The sequence below is a fragment of the Manis javanica genome, chromosome 5 (assembly GCF_040802235.1).
Source record: "Manis javanica isolate MJ-LG chromosome 5, MJ_LKY, whole genome shotgun sequence".
In the NCBI taxonomy this organism is placed as follows: domain Eukaryota; kingdom Metazoa; phylum Chordata; class Mammalia; order Pholidota; family Manidae; genus Manis; species Manis javanica.
Window position 1 is genome coordinate 43,356,803 of NC_133160.1, and position 22,567 is coordinate 43,379,369.

Sequence of the window (22,567 nt, forward strand, 5' to 3'; positions counted from 1 at the left end):
AGGGCTTGAATAGATATTTCTCCAAAGAAGATACAAAAATAACTGATAAGCACACTCAACATAACTAATTTGTAGGGAAATGAAAATCAAAACTACAGTGAGATACCACTTCACACCCATTAGGATGGCTACTATCAAAACAAAAGAAAACAAAGTAACAAGTGTTGGTGAAGATGTGGAGAAATTGGAACACTTGTGCACCATTGGTGGCAATGTAAAATAGTATAGCTGCTATAGAAAACAGTTTGATATTTCCTCAAAATATTAAAAATTCAGATTTACCAAATATCCAATATCCTCCCTTTTGGGTATATCCCCAAAAGATCTGAAAGCAGGGTCTTGAAGAGATGGTTGCACACCATATTCAAAGCAGCATTATTGCCAACAGCTGAGATGTGGAAGTGACCCAGGTATCCATTGATGGATGAATGGATAAGCAAAATGTGGTCTGTACATACAATAAAATATTCAGCCTTAAAATTGAAGGAAATTCTGACATATGGTACAGCATGGATGAACCTTGAGAACATTATGCTAAGTGAAATAAACTAGAGTCACAAAAAGACAAATACTGTATGACTCCATTTTCATGAGGTACTTGGAATAATTATTCATAGAGGTAAAAATAATAGTGGTTGTCAGGAGCTGGGGGACAGGATACTGCGGCCTATTGTTTAGTAGGTTCAGAGTTTCAGTTTTGCAAGATGACAAGAGTTCTGGACCTAGATGGTAGAGACAGTTGCACAACACTATAAATGTATTTAAGACCACTGAAGTGTACACTGAAAAAATACTAAGATGGTAAAACTAATATGTATTTTACCTCAATAAAAACAGTCTATAAGCTATGAATTTAAAATGTTTGCAGAGAGTTTTAAAAGCAAGAAAATGCCTGTGATATTATGGTAAGCATAAAAAGCAGTTTGCAAAATTGTATGTACAGGATGATCTCAGCTGTGCTTAAGTAGAAAAAGTCTGAAGGAAACTATGGCAAGATAATTGACAGTAGCTGCCTCTAGAGGATAGGAGTGTGAGGGTTTTTTCCTGTTTTCTTATATTTGCCTGTACTTGCCATTTTTCTACAAGAACATGTATTATTTTTTTGATAACAGCTAAAATAATAAACCCATATAAAAGTGGTAGTCTTCCACATAAACTATTAATGAGACAGCTAAAATCTCAGCCCTTAATTTGCAGGGCAATGCTTAGGAAATGTTTTTTAATAGTGCATTTTTTAATCATTTAAAAGTTACAACACCCCGAATAGCCAAAGCAATCCTGAAAAAGAAGAATAAAGTAGGGGGGATCTCACTCCCCAACTTCAAGCTCTACTACAAAGCCATAGTAATCAAGACAATTTGGTACTGGCACAAGAACAGAGCCACAGACCAGTGGAACAGATTAGAGACCCCAGAAATTAACCCAAACATATATGGTCAATTAATATTTGATAAAGGAGCCATGGACATACAATGGCAAAATGACAGTCTCTTCAACAGATGGTGCTGGCAAAACTGGACAGCTACATGTAGGAGAATGAAACTGGACCATTGTCTAACCCCATATACAAAGGTAAACTGAAAATGGATCAAAGACCTGAATGTAAGTCATGAAACCATTAAACTCTTGGAAAAAAACATAGGCAAAAACCTCTTAGACATAAACATGAGTGATCTCTTCTTGAACATATCTCCCCGAGCAAGGAAAACAACAGCAAAAATGAGCAAGTGGGACTACATTAAGCTGAAAAGCTTCTGTACAGCAAAAGACACCATCAATAGAACAAAAAGGAACCCTACAGTATGGGAGAATATATTTGAAAATGACAGATCCGATAAAGGCTTGACGTCCAGAATATATAAAGAGCTCACACGCCTCAACAAACAAAAAACAAATAACCCAATTAAAAAATGGGCAGAGGAACTGAACAGACAGTTCTCCAAAAAAGAAATACAGATGGCCAAGAGACACATGAAAAGATGCTCCACATCACTAATTATCAGAGAAATGCAAATTAAAACTACAATGAGGTATCACCTCACACCAGTAAGGATAGCTGCCATCCAAAAGACAAACAACAACAAATGTTGGCGAGGCTGTGGAGAAAGGGGAACCCTCCTACACTGCTGGTGGGAATGTAAATTAGTTCAACCATTGTGGAAAGCAGTATGGAGGTGCATCAAAATGCTCAAAACAGACCTACCATTTGACCCAGAAATTCCACTCCTAGGAATTTACCCTAAGAACGCAGCATCCCATTTTGAGAAAGACAGATGCACTCCTATGTTTATCGCAGCACTATTTACAATAGCCAAGAATTGGAAGCAACCTAAATGTCCATCGGTAGATGAATGGATAAAGAAGATGTGGTACATATACACAATGGAATACTACTCAGCCATAAGAAGTGGAAAAATTCAACCATTTGCAGCAACATGGATGGAGCTGGAGAGTATAATGCTCAGTGAAATAAGCCAAGCGGAGAAAGAGAAATACCAAATGATTTCACTCATCTGAGGAGTATAGGAACAAAGGAAAAACTGAAGGAACAAAACAGCAGCAGAATTACAGAACCCAAAAATGGACTAACAGGTACCAAAGGGAAAGGAACTGGGGAGGATGGGGGGGCAGGGAGGGAAAGGGGGGGGGAAGAATAAGGGGGGTATTAAGATTAGCATGCATGGGGGGAGGGAGAAAGGGGAGGGTGGGCTGCACAACACAGAGAGGACAAGTAGTGACTCTACAACATTTTGCTAAGCTGAGGGACAGTAACCGTAATGTGGTTGTTAGGGGGGACCTGATATAGGGGAGAGCATAGTAAACATAGTATTCTTCATGTAAGTGTAGATTAAAAATTAAAAAAAAAAAAAAAAAAAAAAGAAAGAAAGAAAAGGGGGATTACTCCTTAACAGGATAAAACTATTGGTAAATCAAAGATCAACGCATGCTTTAAATATCCTTAATGTTGATCACTTAAAGGGTGTCAGATGATCAGCTATGGAGGTACTCTTTTCTGATAATATTCCTTTCTCTTAATTAAAAAAAAAAAAAAAAAAAAGCAGTTACTGTGTGCTGACCTCCAATGAGTTCTGCACAGTGGTATAGAGGGCATGTCAAAGTGTGGGCAAAGGGTCTGTTTGTTTCTATGCAGAAGATCAAGGCCTAGCTTGGATACCCAGAAAATGAACTAAGATACGATATGAGGAGGAGCTTCCGGCATCAGCACTCTCTGGAGGACTTGTGCCGGGGGATGATCATCAAAAAGCCTCCACAGGGATCCGGACGATGCTGCGGTTGTGGCTGCATCCAGCCCACCGTCTCCTGGACTTGCCATAGGAATGAGGAGGGAGATGTCTAGGCTGGCATGTGCATACAGTGAGACAACGAATTTGACCGGATCTGTACTGTTGGAACTCAACCAGGAGTTGGGAGGGGTGCAAGTTGTAGCACTCCAAAATCTCATGACTATAGACTATCTATGGTTAAAAGAACATATGGGATGTGAACAGATCCCAGAAATGGGCTGCTTTAATTTGTCTGATGGTTCAAGTACAGTTGGACAATATCCATCATATCATAGATAAATTTTCACAAATACCTAGGGTGCCTAAATGGTTTTCTTGGCTTCACTGGAGATATATGGTAATTATAGATTTGCTTTGTTTATGTCACCGTATTCCTATTATGTTAATATGTGTGTGCAAATTAGTTAGTAGTTTAAAACCCATACATACTTAAGGTACTATACAAGAAGATATGTCAAAGAAATAATCAATCCTCCCATGTTTCCTTCATATGCTACATCTATAGCTTTTCTTCTTCCTTCCTAATTACAACCCTTAAATAGAATTCGTGCCTCATATCGAATTTACCGAGTATCATAATTCCTCCAGGTGGTAAAGATACCTCGAGACAAGTGCTGGGCATAGAAGCCACAGGGCATAAATCTGCAAAGAAGTAAAAAGCTAACCTTTGCAAACAATATGGCTTCTCTCTCACTTACCAACTTTACATTTCCCTGTATGGCCCTGGAAGATGACTGGTTAGCCAGAGACGGGTAAGATTCCTCAAGGGAGGAACAACCTAAGACAGGCACAGTCGCAGGGGGGCCATCAGGTGAGAATTTGGGGATCAACAGAGGTGAGGCTCAGAACCTCACCCCCCCTGCTTTGAGAGAAATCTTCTGCATCCGTGGATGTCTTGCTGCCCTTGTCTAGCCTGGATTAATACTTAGTCCATAGGCACACACCTGATCATCTGATCATCTACATTTGCCTTCTTACAGCACTAAACTATGTTTTCTACCTTTATCTTGCATCTACCTACCACTTCAGCATTTTATTAAAAATAAAAATAATAATAAAAAAAAAAAAAAAAGTTACAACATAACCTAAAACTGCATTAAAAAGTTAACACAGTATAAATGTAGGGAGGGTTATAGATTTAAAGTTTTGATTTTCGATTTTTGTATTTTAATAATGTTCTGTATTTTATGCTTTCAGAATTAATATGTGGTCATTAACTATTTTTGTAAGTGGAAATTAATAACATACATATCTTCCAGCCCTACTAAAACATTGCTATGTTTTTGTCCCTTCAGTTCCCTCCAGCTTACACAGGCATATCTGAGGTCAATCAGCCTGCTGAATTGATGCCCCAGTTTTCTACAATTGAGTACATGATACCGGTAACTTGTTTATCTTGTATTTAACGAGCAGTGTTAGGTACCGAGTTTCTCTTGCAATACATGTCTTCCATGTCCCCTGCCTGTCTGGGGCGGTTTAGCAGGATCTTGAACATTTGGTTATGGGGCATGTGCGCATGCTGGCTCTGCATTCAGGTTGTGGTAGAAGACTAAAGGAAAGGGAGCCTGATTCTGTTCAAAACCTGTCCTCTACAGCCTTCTCCATCTCAGTTGATGGTACTCTCCATCTTCTGGTTGTTCAGTTTAAAAGCCTTAAAGTTGCCCTGACATCTTTCTTTTTCCTACACCCCAAATCTAATCCATTAAGAAATCCCATCAGGTCTATAGTCAGGATTTATCCAGATTCCAACCACTTATTTTTCCCCACTGCTCCTATCCTAGGCCAGCTGCTGCCTCTCATATGAATTACTGGGCAGTCTCTTCAGTCTTCTTCCCAATTTTACCCTTTGCCACTTACATTTTATTCTTAACCCAGCAGCCAGAATAACTCTTTAAAAACATACCTTGTTACTTCTCTGTTCAGAAACCTCCAGTGATGAAAACACCTCCCTTTTCACTCAGAGTAATAGAGAGTCTTCAGAGCTATGTGTGAGCCAGCCTTGTGTCACCACGCTGACCTCAACTTCTGCTAATGGTCTTGTGTAGCCAGGTGGCCCCCTTGACTTTCCTCAAGCATATCAGGAATGCTCCTGCCTGTGGGCCTTTGCTCCAGCTTTGTCTCAGGCTGGGACTCTCCTCTATGTCTATATCACTCTTCCCCTCTCCTCTGCATGTTTGCTCAAATGTTACTTTCTTCATGAGGCTGCCCTGACCTTCTGGAAGCTGCCCCCCACCTCCGCTCCTGGCCTCTGCAATCCCTTATCTCCTCCATTCCAGAGGGGGCTTCTGGAGGCAGGCAGGGACTTTGTTCTTTTGGTTCAGTGATGTATCCCAGGGCCTGGAACAATGTCTGGCATGTAAGAGAAGGCATTCAAAAATGCAGAATAAATTGTTGGATTATAAATAGTTTCTATGTGTAGTTTGTTTTAATAGAACTTGTCACTGGCTGAGCTAAGGAGAGGTTTGTTGAGATGTCCTTAGCCTGTGACAGTAAATATAGGTGAAGATGTGTTATTTACATACCTGTTTTTCTTTGCATAAAGCGAGGAGCTCAGTCCCCTCTGATCTTCCTCTATGTGGTCGACACGTGCCTGGAAGAAGATGACCTTCAAGCACTCAAAGAATCTCTACAAATGTCCCTGAGTCTCCTTCCTCCAGATGCTCTAGTGGGTTTGATCACATTTGGGAGGATGGTGCAGGTTCATGAACTCAGCTGCGAAGGGATCTCCAAAAGTTACGTCTTCCGAGGGACCAAGGATTTAACTGCAAAGCAAATACAGGTTTGTGCCTTGCTCATATACCAGCAGGAACAAGGATATTTCTTTAAATTTAATTAACCATTCACTTTCAGTGCTATGAGAAGTAAGTCTTTGGTTTTTTTAGGATATGCTGGGCCTGACCAAGCCTGCTGTGCCTGTGCAGAAAGCACGACCTGCTCAGCTACTGGAGCACCCTTTTGTTTCAGGCAGGTGAGCCGCTGATGTGCAGTAGTGGGCATGCGGGGCAGTCCACTGGAGCAAGGGAAGAAACATGTTAGAACTTTTATTTTCTGAGAAAAATAATTGAGCCTGACCAATATTTAATAATGTACATAAAGTACCAGTATATATTTAAAATAACTGAATTATATAATACACACACACACATATGTGCTTAGAATGTTTTCCCTGTTAACGTGAATCATCATGAAGATTCTGAGCACTGTATTCATTCCTTCTCCTCCACTTACATGTGGCTGTTGTCCTTGTGGACTCTTAAGTGAAACTGGGAAAACTGAAAAGGCGTCTGTTGGATGTCCTCAAAGCAGAAACCAGACACTTACTTCATCAGCTGTTGAGTGCCTGGGGCAGTGCAGGCCCTGGTGGCCGTAGGCAAATGGGATAAAACACATGGCCTGACACCTGGGCATAGCCACTACTCTGGTGGAAAACCAGTGCTTCTCTGTGTGTTACTCCTAAGGCTAAGGAGAAACACAGACTGTGAATCTTAAGAATAATGAAGACTGTCCACGTCCGTGAACCTTCCATGGACTGATTTCACATTAAACGTATCTTTAGGATTTCTTTGCTGCTTAAAATATAAGTAAATGATTTGCTCCTATTTAAATTGATTTTTTTCTTTGCTATATTTATATTGCTGTATATTAGGCTATAAATTCCTGGATAAAATTGCTTTAAGATGTTTCATGTTTGAAACTTTGAAGAAAAAAATTTCAAATTTTTTCTACTCTGTTTTGAAGAGCAGTAACTATGTGTGGCCTAGGGTTAAAGACCAGAGTACTCTATTAAACCAGGATTGATGTGTCCATTCGAAATAATGCAGATTTCTGCAGCCCGTTCACAAGATTGACATGAACCTCACTGACCTTCTTGGGGAGCTGCAGAGGGACCCATGGCCTGTGACTCAGGGGAAGAGACCTCTGCGATCCACTGGTGTAGCTTTGTCCATTGCTGTTGGCTTGTTGGAGGTAATTCAGAATTCCCAGGACCTCTCCCACCCTGCCACCTTGCTCTTGGAAGTTTTGTTTGTTGCCCTTGTTGAAAATCAGTTGTGGCTTAAGTCAACTGACTGTTATTTTATCAGAAAGTGCTTCATTGTTATTACCTGCATTGAAGGAGACCTTCAGTGTTTTAAACACACCAAAAGTTTTCATGAGAAACACCAGGCCATTGGAGCAACAGAAGTGTTCACAGCAACTTAATTAAAGTGTACAACACACCACGTTGCAAGAGGGAATGCTACTTGTCTGCATTATCATCTGCATTACTTTGCAGTATCATCAGTATCAAAAGAGCTGAAGAGAAACCCTGTCTGGGGTGTTTAGGGACATGGAAACATACTTGGGTGGGCTGTATGTTTCTAAAATGCTGCTATTTACTGTTTTAGGGCACTTTTCCAAACACAGGAGCCAGGATTATGTTGTTTACTGGGGGTCCCCCAACCCAAGGGCCTGGCTTGGTGGTCGGAGATGAATTAAAGGTTCCTATTCGTTCCTGGCATGATATTGACAAAGATAATGCATGTTTCATGAAAAAGGCGACCAAGGTAGGTGCTCCTGGACATGGGTAATGTGGTGACCAGTGCTGGGGTTTAGGCTGTTCTGGAGCGACAGCTCATGGTGGGGCTGGGCTTCATGGTCAGCAAGTTGCTTTTGTTAAATTACTGCCTGAGCTCTCAGACCCTAGTTAGAGTGTGGGGCGTTAAGAAAAATGTTCTGAGGTTGAAAACTACTGTTTTATTTGAATGTTATAAAGAAAACTATTTCCACTTTCCTGTATTTAATTTCAATCCTTTGGTCTAGTAAGACATACCCAGTGAGTAATGTTGCTGTTTCATAAAGATAATTTTTCTCTCTTCACAGCACTACGAGATGCTTGCTAATCGAGCTGCTACAAATGGCCACTGTGTTGATATTTACGCTTGTGCCCTTGATCAGACTGGACTTCTAGAGATGAAATGTTGCACAAATCTTACTGGGTATGTTAACAGCAGACACCTGAGAAAAGTGAGAGTGTTTATTGTAAGGAAAGAGAAATGAGTGATAGAACTACAGGAGTAGGCAGGGCTCACTCTGGGAAGCTCTCAGGTAGCTCCAGGCTCTGGGGGTGCCTCCTGGGGCAAGAAGCATGATTAGTGGGAGGTTCCAAGGGTTCACTGTAAGTCAGTCATATCAGAGTAACTGCAGTTCTTCCTTAGAGTTCTTACAGATACCAGGGCAGGAAAGCAAGCAAGCATGGAGTATGTGGCAAGGCATTTCCTCGTGAGAAGGGGGCAAATGGGGTCTGAGTGCCAGAGCAGTTAGGAGACCCTTCCCCTGACTTAGGACTACATGTCATGACTAACACGGCACAGCCTGGAGGGCATGCTGGAGCTTAACTAAGTCCATACCATGTACACAGGTCACTGTAGAGCCGGTGTTCTCAAAGCTTGATGGTGCTTAGCCAGCAACCTTCAGGGCTCCTGGAGCCTGATTAAAAATGTACAGCCTTGGGTCCCACCCCATAATTGCATCAGCAATGTGGAGGATGCAGCCTGGCAGTTGGTTTTAACAGTTTCTTCAAGGGATTCTGGTGTGCTTGAAAGTGTGAGGACCACTGATGTGCAGCACTGGTCTGAAGCCAGCTGCACATCAGAGGAACTTGAGAACTACCCTTGACTGGGTCTTGTCCCCTAGAGATTCTGATGTAATGGCCTGGATGTCTGCATTTTTTGAAGTTCCCCAAGTGTTTATAACATGGAGCAGAGTTTGAGAGCCACTGGTGTGGACCCTTCGTGTTCACGGTGTGGCTGAGCACAAGCAGCATCAGCCTCACATGAGAGCTTGTTAGAGACACAGCATCTCAACCTAGACCTGTTGAGTCAAAACCTGCATTTGAATAATATCTCAGGGGATTTGTATGCACAGGACAGTTTAAGAAGCACCAGCATAGAGCTGTGGGGTAGGCCTGAGATTCTGCATTTTATAAGCTCCCAGATAATGCTGCTTGGCCCTCCTGAGTAAAGAGGGGAGGGTAGATGATAAAACCTAAGTCACCTGAAGCTGCTATGCAGAGCAGCAGGTGTGATAGGTAGTGGAGTCCCCAGTGAGCTATATTTAATGAGATGAACTACAGTACCCTTCAGGAGCTCTTGTCTCAGGACATCCACACAAAAGCTTTAGTGTATTTGTGAATGTCCTGAGTTTATATACCAGAGTTTGTGTGTGTATTTCTCCTGGGGCAGGGGACCACCACTTCCATCACATTCTCAGGGAGGCCTTTGACTTTCGAATGACTTAGTATTTAGGTCACATCACTTGTACAGATATAGTTTCAGGGGAATAACATTAGCAGTGACATAAAAATAAAAGGTTTAAGAGTTTTCGTTGATAGCTCAAGATGAGCCAGCTATTTGGGATGACTTTCAGCAAAGGTAAGGTGAGCCTAGGCTGTGTTACAGGAGTCGATTACCTTCAAAGGAGATCATAGTCTTGGTTTCTTTGTTGCTTGTCCCACCCAGGTTATGTTGTCTTCCATTCTGGCATTTCAGTTTAACAGGATGAATAGGTGAACTGGGATGTTCAAGGGGGAGCAGTCAGAGTGGTGGTGAGCACTTGAAACTATGTCATGTGGAAAACGAAGGACCTGGAAAAGATTACACTGAAGACAGATGGGGTGTCAGCAACTGAAGGTCTGTTCTAGGGAGAAGAAATCAGACTTGCTCTGTATGTGACCAAGGTCAGAACTAGAGCCAGCAGTGGAAGCTGTTGGGAAGCAGATTTTCACTGAGTATAAAAGCAGATCTTTTCTATCCATCAGTGCTGTCCAAGTATGCCGTGGACTGCCTCTGCAGGGCATAAGCGCCTGAGGCTGGAGTTCAAGTCCAGTCTGGATGGTGAACTGGCATGTGTGCAGGATTGGAGCTGTGTAACTAAGGCTCAGAGAAGTTAAGGAAAATGTAAGAAAAACCCAAAATAGGTCTCTTTCTCACTGGAGGTAGGCAGCCAGGGTCAGTATATTGACTCAGTCATCATCAGCATATTGATTTCATCATCATCTGGCCTGAGGCTGTACCACCTTACTGTGTTGTGGTTCAAGGTGGTTGCTGGGCTTTGAGCCATGTTACAGCAGCAGGAAGGAGGAGATGTCCCTTCCCATAAGAAACCCCCTAGAAATCACAAAGGTCATTTCCAACAGGCAAAGCTGAGTCACACTGCCATGTGCAGGGCAGGCTGGGAAATAGTCTTTATTCCAGGAAACCATGGATTTCATGACCAAGGAAGGTGGGGAGGGTAGATATTTGGGGCCAAATAGCCATCCCTGTAGCTAGAGGGGTCAGGCACTCTGAGACAGGTGGTCCGATGATCATTTTGTGTTTTTCCCAGTTTCAACATTGTGTTTGATGATCAATGACTGGATGCATAACTTTCATTAAGCTGTGCTTATCTGCCCAAATATGTAAAATGCTAAAATTTTGAACAGTATTTTCCTTTAACTTCAAAAAGGGATGAACATAGATATTCATAACCAGAAAGAACAATTCATGTAAAGCCAGGGAGTCAATGTTTTGAGGCAGTGAATTAACCTGGAAAGCACTTCCCATAGTCTTGGGTATTTTCCCACACCAAAGAAGTATGAGAGGAGTTGGAGGTGTTTTTTTCAATAGATGGCTCATTAAACCTGTGGATTTATTGATGAAGGGTTCTTTTTTTTTTCTTTTTTCAATAAATACAGATTCACAATAAATTGCAGAAGTAGTACAAAGAGGCCATCCCTGCTCTTCATCTAGCAACTCCCAGTAGTAGCATCTAACATAAACATAGTACAATATCAAAACCAGGAAACTAACACTGGTACAATATAATTAACTATATTAGAGACTTTTCTTGGAATTCACCAGTTTTTACGTATGTGTGTATGTATGGTCCTATGAGGTTTTTATCATTTCTGTAGATTTATATAACCCCCACAGTAATCAAGATATAAAACTAGTCTAAAGAGTTCTGTTTAATGTTTTGAAGATGTCCTTCTTAAGTACAAATTGAAGAGCTATTTTCCATTTAAGTTAGTCAATAGTAACTTTATGGACATGGTTTCTTTTTTTCTTTGAATTTAAATTATTGTTTGTAAATACCAAGGAAGCATCTGAATGGCTTTCAGTCATCCTAAACATTCACTATCGTTTTTCTTGTTGTTCTTTCCTAGAGGCCATATGGTGATGGGAGATTCTTTCAACACTTCTCTTTTCAAGCAGACATTCCAAAGGATTTTCACTAAAGATTTTAATGGCTATTTCCGAATGGCATTCGGTGGTACTTTGGAAGTAAAGGTATGGTAGATTTCTAAAACTTCAATGGAAGGATACTGCTCTTACTTAGTAGTCAGAATTATGAAAGCCTCAACCTGCTGGACATAGACATCTAAAGATAAAAGGTTCCCAGCAAAGTAGCCCAATAAAGTATATTTATTCTATCTGCTTGCTTCTCAAGGATGACCTGTATATTTATTTATTTATTCTAAATAAAGAATTTTGTAGTTCCCTGTAAGCTCTGCCCTGTTGTAGGAGAGCAATCCTTAGAAGGGGTAAGGGTGCTGAGCACAGAGGCAGCCACAGTGCTGAGTGTCTACCTGGCCATCAGTGTGGGCCACCAAATTCTCAGAACCATGGTATGTATTTAGTGCCTGCCTGCAGACTATCTGGGGTGCTCTAAAATAGTGCAGTAATAAAATTTTGGGTTTTATCCATGTAGGGACTGAAAGCCCCGTGCTCTTAATTTGTAAGCCATTGAGAGAGCATTGAAAGAGGTAGTTAGAAAATATGATTGTAATTATTCATTTGAAATTGCAGATAATCATTAAATCATCTAAGTTAAACCTTAAGCAGCATTCTCAAATGTTTGAAGTCTTTTTTTAAAAACATGAAGAGAAGTGTATCACATTAAGAATCTTAAATATGTTAACCTTAATATATTGGAGTTCATGAATTAAGTAGTTTTAGAGCAACGCAGAACAGCATATTCACTGCTTAGGAATTGTAAATAATTATAATTAAGTACAGGGGATTGGAAAATAATGCAGTATTGTTGGTAGAAATATCTACTGTGTGTACAGGGATATCAATGTTAAAGTTGAAAATGCTGCATCATCTTTGGAACAAAGAGAACAGTTTACAAAGAAGGATTTTAAAGTTGTAGTCTATTCACAGTGGCCCTGTGTAAGAGCATTTGTATACCATAATCCATACAGGATCTACTCTCTGGAATGATAACACTGCTGTATATTTCCTCTAAGTTTGCATTGTGTCCTTCGTGAGAGGGTTGTTCTCAGTGATTTTTAACTTTATACTCCATGTAATTCTGTCTTAGACCTCTCGGGAGCTGAAGGTTGCTGGAGCCATTGGTCCTTGTGTTTCTCTGAATGTGAAGGGACCGTGTGTGTCAGAAAATGTAAGGAAAACTCCCCTGTCACCCTCATTGCCTCTGCTCCTGTATTTTAGCCCATTAGAAATATCAGTGAGGTGACTTTGCCTTGTGGCAGCTGTTGGGATGTCTGTGGTGAGGGGAGAAGGGCAGCTCTTACTGATGATCACAGTCTGAGAGGTTTTTGTCTGTCAATTCATTTATCTAAGGGGTTAGAGAGGAGAAAACTGGCTAGAGAGAGGTTAAGTATTTTGCTGAGGGTCAAAGTATGTTGACCTAATTATACTGGAGTTCATGAATTAAGTAGTTTTAGAGCAATGCAAAACAGCATATTCACTGATTAGAAATTGTAAATAATTATGACTGAGCAGTTGGGATTGGAAAATAATGCAAGTGATGGTGGACCTGCACGCAGTCTGGAAGAACTGGAGCCCAGGTACCCCTCACCTGAGTGCCTTGCTTGGGTTGCTTTGCCAGTGAGCTGCAAGGCGTTCTCTTTAGCATAAGGCGGGCATCCAGCAGAATCCTTCAGGAAGAGACCTCTGTGCTTGTTGCCCTTAGAGTGATAGCTTTGTCTCACTTCTGAGACCACTTGGAGTTATTGTTGAATGAGATTATAACAATATGAATCTCATTTGCCAACAGCCTTTCACATAATGGTTTAGCATCCATTGATTTTCCTCACTTAAAGCAATATATTCTGTTGGTTATTATAAAACGGGTGACACTGTGGTCTATCCAGACATCTATGTTTTTTGAGTAACAAATTTCGAGAATGTGTGAACAAAGTTTAGTTTTCAGTGGGTGGTGAGGTGGCTTTGCTGATAGCTTACTTCCTCTAATTATACTTTAGCTGCCAAGAGACAGACCATTTGGTTCAGTGAAGCCTGTCCAGGGTGGTTCTGGGCTGGAGATATCAGTCAGGTCCTTCCCTCACTGTCATTGTCAGCAGAAGGGTAGACTGGGGAGCCAACGTGGATTCAGGGTGTTGGTCCACTGCTGCTAGCTGTACGGCCCAGGCTTGGTACTCCACTGCTCAGGGGTTCTACGTCTGTATCTGGGAAATGGAGTGAGTGAGGGCACCTAAATTTACAGCATTGCTAGGAGGTGCAGGTAAAACACAGAGCAGTACCTGGCACAACAGCCCACACTGGATTTGGGCTTTCACATCATCATTTTTGTCTTAAGCAGCAAGGGCCATTCACTTTGACTGCTTGGATTAACTGCTATTAGAGTTGGCAGAGGCAGGGCAATTCAAGATTATATTCCTGTAACCGCTGCATAAGGCAGGTTGCTGCCCCAAAGCCCATCTGTTGGGTCACTCATTACCCCAGTGAACTAAGGGACGTGTGCCTGTATTTCCTAGCAGGGCTTAAGAAGGATGCCAAAATATTCCAAAATATTTTCCATAAACTTAAAATCTGCCTAAGAAGATACTTTTATGAATTCTTACAAACTGATCTAGGATCTAGTAGGGATGAGCTATGAAATTTTTGGACAGGGGATGGGGGATGCAAGGAGGAGGAAAATATAGTTTTCACCATACAGAAAAGTTTAAGGGAGTATAATGAAGTCCTGGATACCCACTATTTAGAGTCAGTGATTGTTGTCATTTTATCATAATGGCTCTGTCATCTGAGGATCATCTGTTTGCCATACTTGCCTTAGCATAATTTTACAGAACTTTCGAAAACCAGCTGCAGATGTTATGATGCTTAGTCTGTCAGTATTTTGGTATGCGTCTTCTAAAAATAAGAATGTTCTACTACCACAACATTACCAAACCTAAGAAAACAGCAATTTCCTAATATCATCTAATATCTACTTACATTCTTTCCCTGATTTCTCCCCAGGTGCTCTTGTAGCTGTTCTTTTCTCCTCTAACTGGCATTGCATTTGCTCTTGTATATCCATTGTCTTTTTCAGTCTAGAATGGTCTTCCTGTCATTTTGTTTGCTTCTTTATATATTTTGTGTGATAACACTGATTTGTTGAAACACAGTGCCAAGTGCCAGGTGTCTCCTGTAATAGACTCTCATGTTCTCAGTGTGTCCAGTTGTTCCCTTGCTGTGGTGTTTAACTTCTGTCCTCCCTGTATTTTCTGTAAAGTGGAAGTCAGATCAGTGATTAGATTAAAGTTAAACCTTTTTGTCTGCCACACTTCCTGCTGATCTGTGTGCCTTATGCTGTGTTTTGTCTAGAGGCACTTCTCTCTGTTGCTGTGTTAGGGAGCTGAGTTAGACTGTGTATTAATGTGATGGATGTGATGGCCCTTCTCATTGTAAGGGCATATTTCCTTTTTGCTGTTAGCAAGAAATCTGTTGAATGAGATTATAACAATATGAATATCTCATTTGCCAACAGCCTTTCACATAATGGTTTAGCATCCATTGATTTTCCTCACTTAAAGCAATATATTCTGTTGGTTATTATAAAATGGTGATTTCCAAGTTCTGTCTTTACATTTCCTCTGATAGAGGTAAATTCTTATGTAAGGACTTTGCGTGTCAGTGAGATAATGCACTTTTGGGGCTTGGGAGGGTTTGTGGCCTTTCTTGGGCATTGGTGCTATATATGACTTTACTCTACCGATCATAGATTCATTGGCTGGGGTGTTGCAAATTAAACTGACAGAGACAGGTTAATGAGAAAAACAGAAGTTCATTAACACGTGCATTGTGTACATATACATTGTACTTACATACTTAAGTGGTAAGTAACTCAAAGGGATGGTTAGAATTAGGGATTATGTAAGATCTTAACAAGAGAACAAAAAATTTGTAGAGAAGTGACAAGACAAAGGAAAGAGACTTTGAGCTCCTAGGGGTGGCAAATTATGGAAGAGTAGATAAATGGGGAAATGAGTGGAAGATAAGGGTTGTTTCAGCAAGGTTGGTTCTGTAGATCTTTTGAAGCCATCTCTGGGCTGTTAAGCATCCAGAGTTGTCTTTGGTGATTATGAGTCTTCCTACCCTTCTTTTTTTTTTTTGAGGAACATTATGTTTACTAGACTCCCCCCTTCACTAAGTTCCCCCACATACCACATTAGTCACTGTCCATCAGCATAGTAAGATGATGTAAAATCACTACTTGTCTTCTCTGTGTTGCACAGCCCTCCCCATGCGCCCCCACACATTATACATGCTAATCATAAAGCCCCCTTTCTTCTTCCCCACCCTTATCCCTCCCTTCCCACCCATCCTCCCCAGTCCCTTTCCCTTTGGTAACTGTTAGTCCATTCTTGGGTTCTGTGATTCTGCTGCTGTTTCATTCCTTCAGTTTTTCCTTTGTTCTTATATTCCACATATGAGTGAAATGAGACAAATTTGGTACTTGTCTTTCTCCGCCTGGCTTATTTCACTGAGCGTGATACCCTCTAGCTCCATCCATGTTGTTGCAAATGGTAGGATTTGTTTTCTTCTTATGGCTGAATAATACTCCATTGTGTATATGTACCGCATCTTCTTTATCTATTCATCTACTGATGGACACTTAGGTTGCTTCCATTTCTTGGCTATTGTAAATAGTGCTGCAATAAACAGGGGTGCATCTGTCATTTTCAAATTGGGCTGCTACATTCTTAGGGTAAATTCCTAGAAGTGGGATTCCTGGGTCAAATGGTATTTCTATTTTGAGTCTTCCTACCCTTCTTGGTGGGAGGAAGACAGAGTTCTCTTGTGTCTGCTTTTTTTAAGTAGCCTTTACCTTAAAAATAAATCCTTCATAATTAGTACAAGTAACACCAGAGTGCTGTATTTTTGATTGGCATACTCTGAACCCCTTGATTTGAAACTTTAAGCAGTTTCACATATTAAAACTTGAGTTGGTAGGTACGGACAGAGATTCATGAGTTGGGATTAGCAAGGCAAGAAAGGGAGGCATGCAAGCTCCTTGTCCTTTGCCGTTTTCCCTGGGTGTAGCCCTTCACCTTCCAGCAGATGTTAACTTGCTTTTAGGAAAGGCCACTGAAGTAACTCTGTAGCATTTTTACTATGCTGATGCACAGTGACTGCAATGGGGCATGGGGGGACTTGATAATATGGGTAAATATAGTAATCACTGTGTTGCTCATGTGAAACCTTCGTAAGATTGTATATCAATGATATCTTAATAAATAAATAAATACACAAATACATACAAATAAAAAAAGGCCACTGAAAGAGAAGGTGAACACCCACACATCCATCCTTCTCACAGTCTTGCTTAGGGAATACTTAGCAAACAGTGTGTCCTCCCCACTCTCCACCTTAGAGCTGCTATGTGATTTCACCAGAGAATCTTCCTTCTCCCTTCTGACCATCACCTTCTGAAATTAATGGCATGGCTTCATAGAGAGATCAGACTGGCATCAGCTGTACTCCACTAACAGTGTAGGTGGTGGGTTCAGAGTAAGAAAGAAGAAATACCATGACTCTTATTCATCATCACATTACTTTCTAGGTACAGTCTTTCCAGTTTTGATAAGGTGTGCTAAAATGTGTAATACTCACTGTCTCTAGAATAATTGAAGTGATGTTTCAGAGACTAGTGATCTTAGTTGGTAATTCTAGGTATTTTTGACACCTGCAGCTGTTTCTTCTAAATGTCATGGTTAAAACAGTGATACTTTCCACATTTTAGTGAATCTCATTTATAACTGGGAGCCCTTCAACTAGTCAATAAAAAGCAACCTTCATGATGCCCCTAAAATCTCAATACTCTTACCAAGAATTTATGTGTAGCTTTTGCACAAAGGAATTGGATTAAATTTAATATTTAATAACTAACATTCCATAACTGTTTCTTGTACTAATAGTGATGAAAGAAGTACATAAAACTTTGAAACTTAGCAGATCATTCTTTAACTTTTCTACTTCTTTCCCAACCCTGACTTGATTTTTTCAGTTGATTTAAGTGTTATGTACTGTGTGTGTGTGCACGTGCATGTTTAGAAAGAGATACCTCAGTAATGTAATGGAAATTGATCAGAGTGCCAATACAAAAAGCTTAATGTTAAGGTACTATAATAAATGACACACTTTATTTTGCCCTGTAATTGTACTTTTTTCAGTTAAATTTAAATTCGTATTTAGAATGAGATAGTGTAAGTGGCCTTCCCTTCTCAGAGTCAGTACTTTTCATCAGCAGTTAACCACAGGAGTAGCTTTTTTGTTTTGTTTTGTTTTTTTAATGCCTCTCCTCACCTCTAGGAGCTTGGTGTTGGTGGCACGAATCAGTGGAAAATCTGTGGCCTGGATCCCACTTCTACGCTTAGCATCTACTTTGAAGTAGTCAATCAGGTGAATTTGGTTTCTTCATGAATATTCATGTCTCAATGTCGTGTTTTCTGATTTATTACAGACTGAAGGCCTCTGGTTTCTTTTTCCACAAACTGATGCTATTTTGGGCTTGGGTTTGGCTGATACCAGTCTAGTGTGATCGTTTTTATCCCTTCCAGGGTTTGGTCGGAGTCAGACAGCAGATTGCTCTTGTCACTTTTTTATTGAACTGTTAAAGTCATCAGAAGAGGAATGGCTTTTGGCAGCCATCCATGCTGGTGAATTTTTTTTTTTTTTTGAGAGGGTATCTCTCATATTTATAGATCAAATGGTTGTTAACAACAATAAAATTCTGTATAGGTGACTCAATGCACAATCATTAATCAACCCCAAGCCTAATTCTCAACAGTCTCCAATCTTCTGAAGCATAACGAACAAGTTCTTACATGGTGAACAAGTACTTACATAGTGAATAAGTTCTTACATGGTGAACAGTGCAAGGGCAGTCATCACAGAAACTTTCAGTTTTGATCACGCATCATGAACTATAAACAATCAGGTCAAATATGATTATTCATTTGATTTTTATACTTGATTTATATGTGAATCCCACATTTCTCCCTTATTATTATTATTATTATTTTATTTATTTATTTTTTTAATAAAATGCTGAAGTAGTAGGTAGAGGCAAGATAAAGGTAGAAAACATAGTTTAGTGCTGTAAGAGGGCTAATGTAGATGATCAGGTGTGTGCCTATAGACTAAGTATTAATCCAAGCTAGACAAGGGCAACAAAACATCCATGGATGCAGAAGATTTCTCTCAAAACGGGGTGGTGAGGTTCTAAGCCCCACCTCTGTTGATCCTCAATTTCTCACCTGATGGCCCCCCTGCGACTGTGCCTGTCTTAGGTTGTTCCTCCCTTGAGGAATCTTACCCATCTCTGGCTAACCAGTCATCTTCTGGGCCATACAGGGAAATGTAAAGTTGGTAAGTGAGAGAGAAGCAATATTGTTTGAAAAGGTTAGCTTTTTACTTCTTTGCAGATTTATGCCCTGTGGCTTCTATGCCTAGCATTTGTCTTGAGGTATCTTTACCACTTGGAAGAATTATGATACTCGGTAATTTTCGATATGAGGCACGAATTCTACTAAAGGGTTGTAATTAGGAAGGAAGAAGAAAAGCTATAGAAGTAGCAGACGGAAGAAAACATGGGAAGACTGATTATTTCTTTGACATAATCTTCTTGTAGTGTAACATAAGCATGTATAGGTTTTAAACTACTAATTCAATTGTGTGCACACATTAACATAATAGGAATACAGCTACATAACCAAAGCAGACCTACAATTACCAGCCATATCATGCTGGTGAATTTTTGAGTGTGTCAGTTCTTAATATTTTATTTAAAAAAATTCAAACTTACAGAAAAATTAAAAGAACTGTACAGTGAATACCCACATACCCACCACATAGATTCTGTAAATAACATTTTACTATATTTGCTTTGTCACATATCCATCCATCAGTTCATCTTATTTTTGATGCATTTCAAAGCAAATTGTAGTCATCAGTGTCTTTCATCCCTAAATCCTTCAACATGCATATCATTAACTTCAGTTCGGTGTTCATTTGATTATGGTTCTTTTTTGGGCATAGAAGTTACATGTACTATTATGTTAAATGTACTATTCAAAACGCATCAAGAACCTTATTCTTGCCACTGTGTCAGTTTGAGGAAGAGCATGTTTTGTGTTTGAGTCACACCTACCACAGTAATGGAGTATATGGCCTCTTGCCCTGCAGCACAACGCCCCAATCCCCCAAGGAGGCAGAGGCGCCATCCAGTTTGTCACGCAGTACCAGCACTCCAGCACCCAGAGACGCATCCGTGTGACCACAGTTGCCCGGAAGTGAGCAGTCCAGTTTTCAAGTTTCCGTCCGTTGAGCCACTGACCGATGATGTGCCTATGAAGAGATAATTTAGTATCTATTAGTTTGTCTTTTTGTGATACATTGACTGGTTCTCACCAATTCTCACTGGCTTATTTGATCAGAGGAGGAGGAGGAGGAGCAAGAGGCATTGGCTAACACAGTTAGGCTTAGAGGTACTTGCCTGAAACAATCATCTCTCAGAAATAAGCTCATTAAAAATTATTTTTCATTATTTAATTAGCAGATAAGTAACCCATTAATTATAAAGGATTCAGGCCACTCATCGTTACAGAAAGAATGGATCTCTTCACCTGTTCTCTTTTTATAGTGGCATTTAACTTCACAAAAAATGGCACATCTGTGCAATTGCATACCAGATGTGTGTATTACATACATGTATGGCTTCTCATATTAACATATTTATAAGCTTTTCTCAGTGTGTCAAGGACATCTTCCATGTCAGTGTATATAAGCCTCCATCTCATTGAGTTTATGGCTGCATAGTGCTGCCTGGTTTTGATGGGGCCATTCAGGTCCTTTATTAAAGGCCATTTCAGGTCCTACCTTCCTTCCAACAGTGCTGGATTCATATTTTGAAGTCTTTGTGAAATATGAGTATTTCATCCCAGCCGCTTTGTGGAACTGGAATTTTGGATACTGTAAAACTACTCTCCTAAGAAGCTAATTTGTATTCTTTCCAGTAGTAAGGAGAGTGACCTGTCTTTTCATTAGTAATAGATATTACCAATCTTTAACATGCAGATAGAGAAATTTGTCATTTTTATGTGTTTTTTTTCCAGTTAAACAGTCGATTAAGCACATTCATGCTTATTGGCCACGTGTATTTCTTCTGTAATAGCCTTTGCCCATTCAGTAAAACCTGTTTTTCTTGTTCATTGATTTGCAGGGACTCTGTATATTCTGGGTATGACTATTATTTGTTGTTCATATCTGTTCTTACCTGTTACCTTTTAATTTTGTTCATAGTGTCTATTTGTCTGGAAAACTTTTGTATATGTGTTAAATCTTTCTACTATGGATATAATGCTGGAAAGTCATTTTGTGAATTTGTAAACATAGGCTTTTGTAGAATTGGCCCAGAGGAAGGAATGGTGTCTGGAGACCTAGGTACTTTTTGGATACCTACTTTCATGATGGCTTGTAGAACACTAGAAAGTTCTCTCCAGTTTTCCTTTTGCATCTAGAGCCTTCAGAGATCCCATGAGAGTAAATGTGCAAGTGTATGTAAAGCTCCTGTGATTCCTTGCTGACAGTGCAGTTCAAATCCATGTTGTCTTAGAGTAGGGACCCAGACTTGTGCTTCTTTTTCTTGATGGAGAGCTGGCTTTCTGGTCACTGCTGAGTGTAAGCCTGGCATTAACCCTGGACTTGTCAGTTGGGCAGATGCACAGAGTCAGCTCAGGCACATAGAAGCAGCGTTTGACCAGGAGGCTGCGGCTGTCTTGATGGCACGGCTGGGAGTGTTCCGAGCAGAGTCTGAGGAGGGCCCCGATGTACTCCGGTGGTTGGACCGACAGCTCATCCGACTGGTGAGTTGGGAACAGTGGCACTGGGTTCAGTCTTCGTCTCTGCTCTGCTTTTGAGGGGAAAAAAAACTCACTTAAGCCTGTTATTTTATATAGTCAGTCAACAAGAATTAATCAGTTGCTTACCTTATGCCAAACACAACATTCTGAGAATCATATTGAAGTATTAAATGTACATTTTGCCCTTGAAGGCTTCTGTTAACATTTGGGAAGAAACAGCAGGTGCAGACCATTTAGAGAGTGATGCAAATATGTGTTAAGAGTTGATTTAGATGAGTCACTGTGAATGCTGTGGTTATGTATTTTCCCTTCAGATCTTGGAGGTTTTTTCATTTTTTTGGAAATAGAGGTCCATGGCCCAGTGAATGTAGGAAGGTGCCTAATATGTCATTCCGGGTCTAATCAGGAGCAAGAAACCACACAGTAATTTAAACAGGGAAAGTTTTATATAAAGAGTTACTATCACTGCAGCGGACTCCAAGAATGAGAGATTGGCCAGTAGGAAGTAAAGAAGTCTGAGGAATAAAGGAATAGCAGGTACAGGTGCGGCTACTACTTCTAGGCTGAGGCAGAGATAGAGCACCCAAGGAAGAGGGCCCTTCCCGCCAGGACTGATCTAGACCATGGCTGCTGAGTCTCATGGCAGAGAGGCTGCTGTGATGGTGTGCTGGAGGGACTCCCTGGAAATTTGCCCCCTAGGACTGGGGAGCCAAGGAAACCTGTTCACAGGGAAGTGTCTCCCAGAGGCACCTGGGAAGCAGAGGTAGGTGCTGGCTGCTCTGTGTCCCAGGGGAGTTTAGCACCGGGGAAGCCACAATTGCTCCTGCTGAGTGAGCACAACCCCCAGAAGCAAACGTTTGCCTCCAGCACCTTCTATTGACAAAGCTGCTTAACCTCATGGCATCTGGTAGGGGGAAACTATTTCAAGGGCCCTGATCCATTTCACGAGCAAAAAGGGTGAATTTGGAGCCAGTATATCAGTAATTGATATACCTTATAATCTTCCCACCTTGGAAATTCACAGCACCTATTTGTGATCAAAGCCCTGAGAAGCTGGGAAGGAAACCTGTTTTACTTTGTGTAGCTCTGTGTGTGCCCTTGCTGCCCATGAGCCATTTTTCAGGAA

At 40.7% G+C, this 22,567-nt stretch overlaps 1 protein-coding gene across 3 annotated transcripts in view; it reads left to right on the plus strand.

Annotated features, from left to right (window-relative positions):
* The window catches only part of SEC23B (SEC23 homolog B, COPII coat complex component), a 47,783-nt gene that overhangs the window by 13,052 nt on the left and 12,164 nt on the right, over positions 1 to 22,567 (plus strand). For all 3 annotated transcript variants that reach the window (XM_037022467.2, XM_017661210.3, XM_017661209.3), the window contains exons 4-14: positions 4,601 to 4,687; positions 5,848 to 6,084; positions 6,188 to 6,273; positions 7,127 to 7,271; positions 7,691 to 7,849; positions 8,166 to 8,281; positions 11,488 to 11,611; positions 12,648 to 12,728; positions 17,891 to 17,980; positions 19,766 to 19,872; positions 21,291 to 21,444. In XM_037022467.2, the coding sequence (XP_036878362.1) occupies positions 4,601 to 4,687; positions 5,848 to 6,084; positions 6,188 to 6,273; positions 7,127 to 7,271; positions 7,691 to 7,849; positions 8,166 to 8,281; positions 11,488 to 11,611; positions 12,648 to 12,728; positions 17,891 to 17,980; positions 19,766 to 19,872; positions 21,291 to 21,444 (1,386 nt within the window). The remainder of the gene's footprint in view (positions 1 to 4,600; positions 4,688 to 5,847; positions 6,085 to 6,187; positions 6,274 to 7,126; positions 7,272 to 7,690; positions 7,850 to 8,165; positions 8,282 to 11,487; positions 11,612 to 12,647; positions 12,729 to 17,890; positions 17,981 to 19,765; positions 19,873 to 21,290; positions 21,445 to 22,567) is intronic.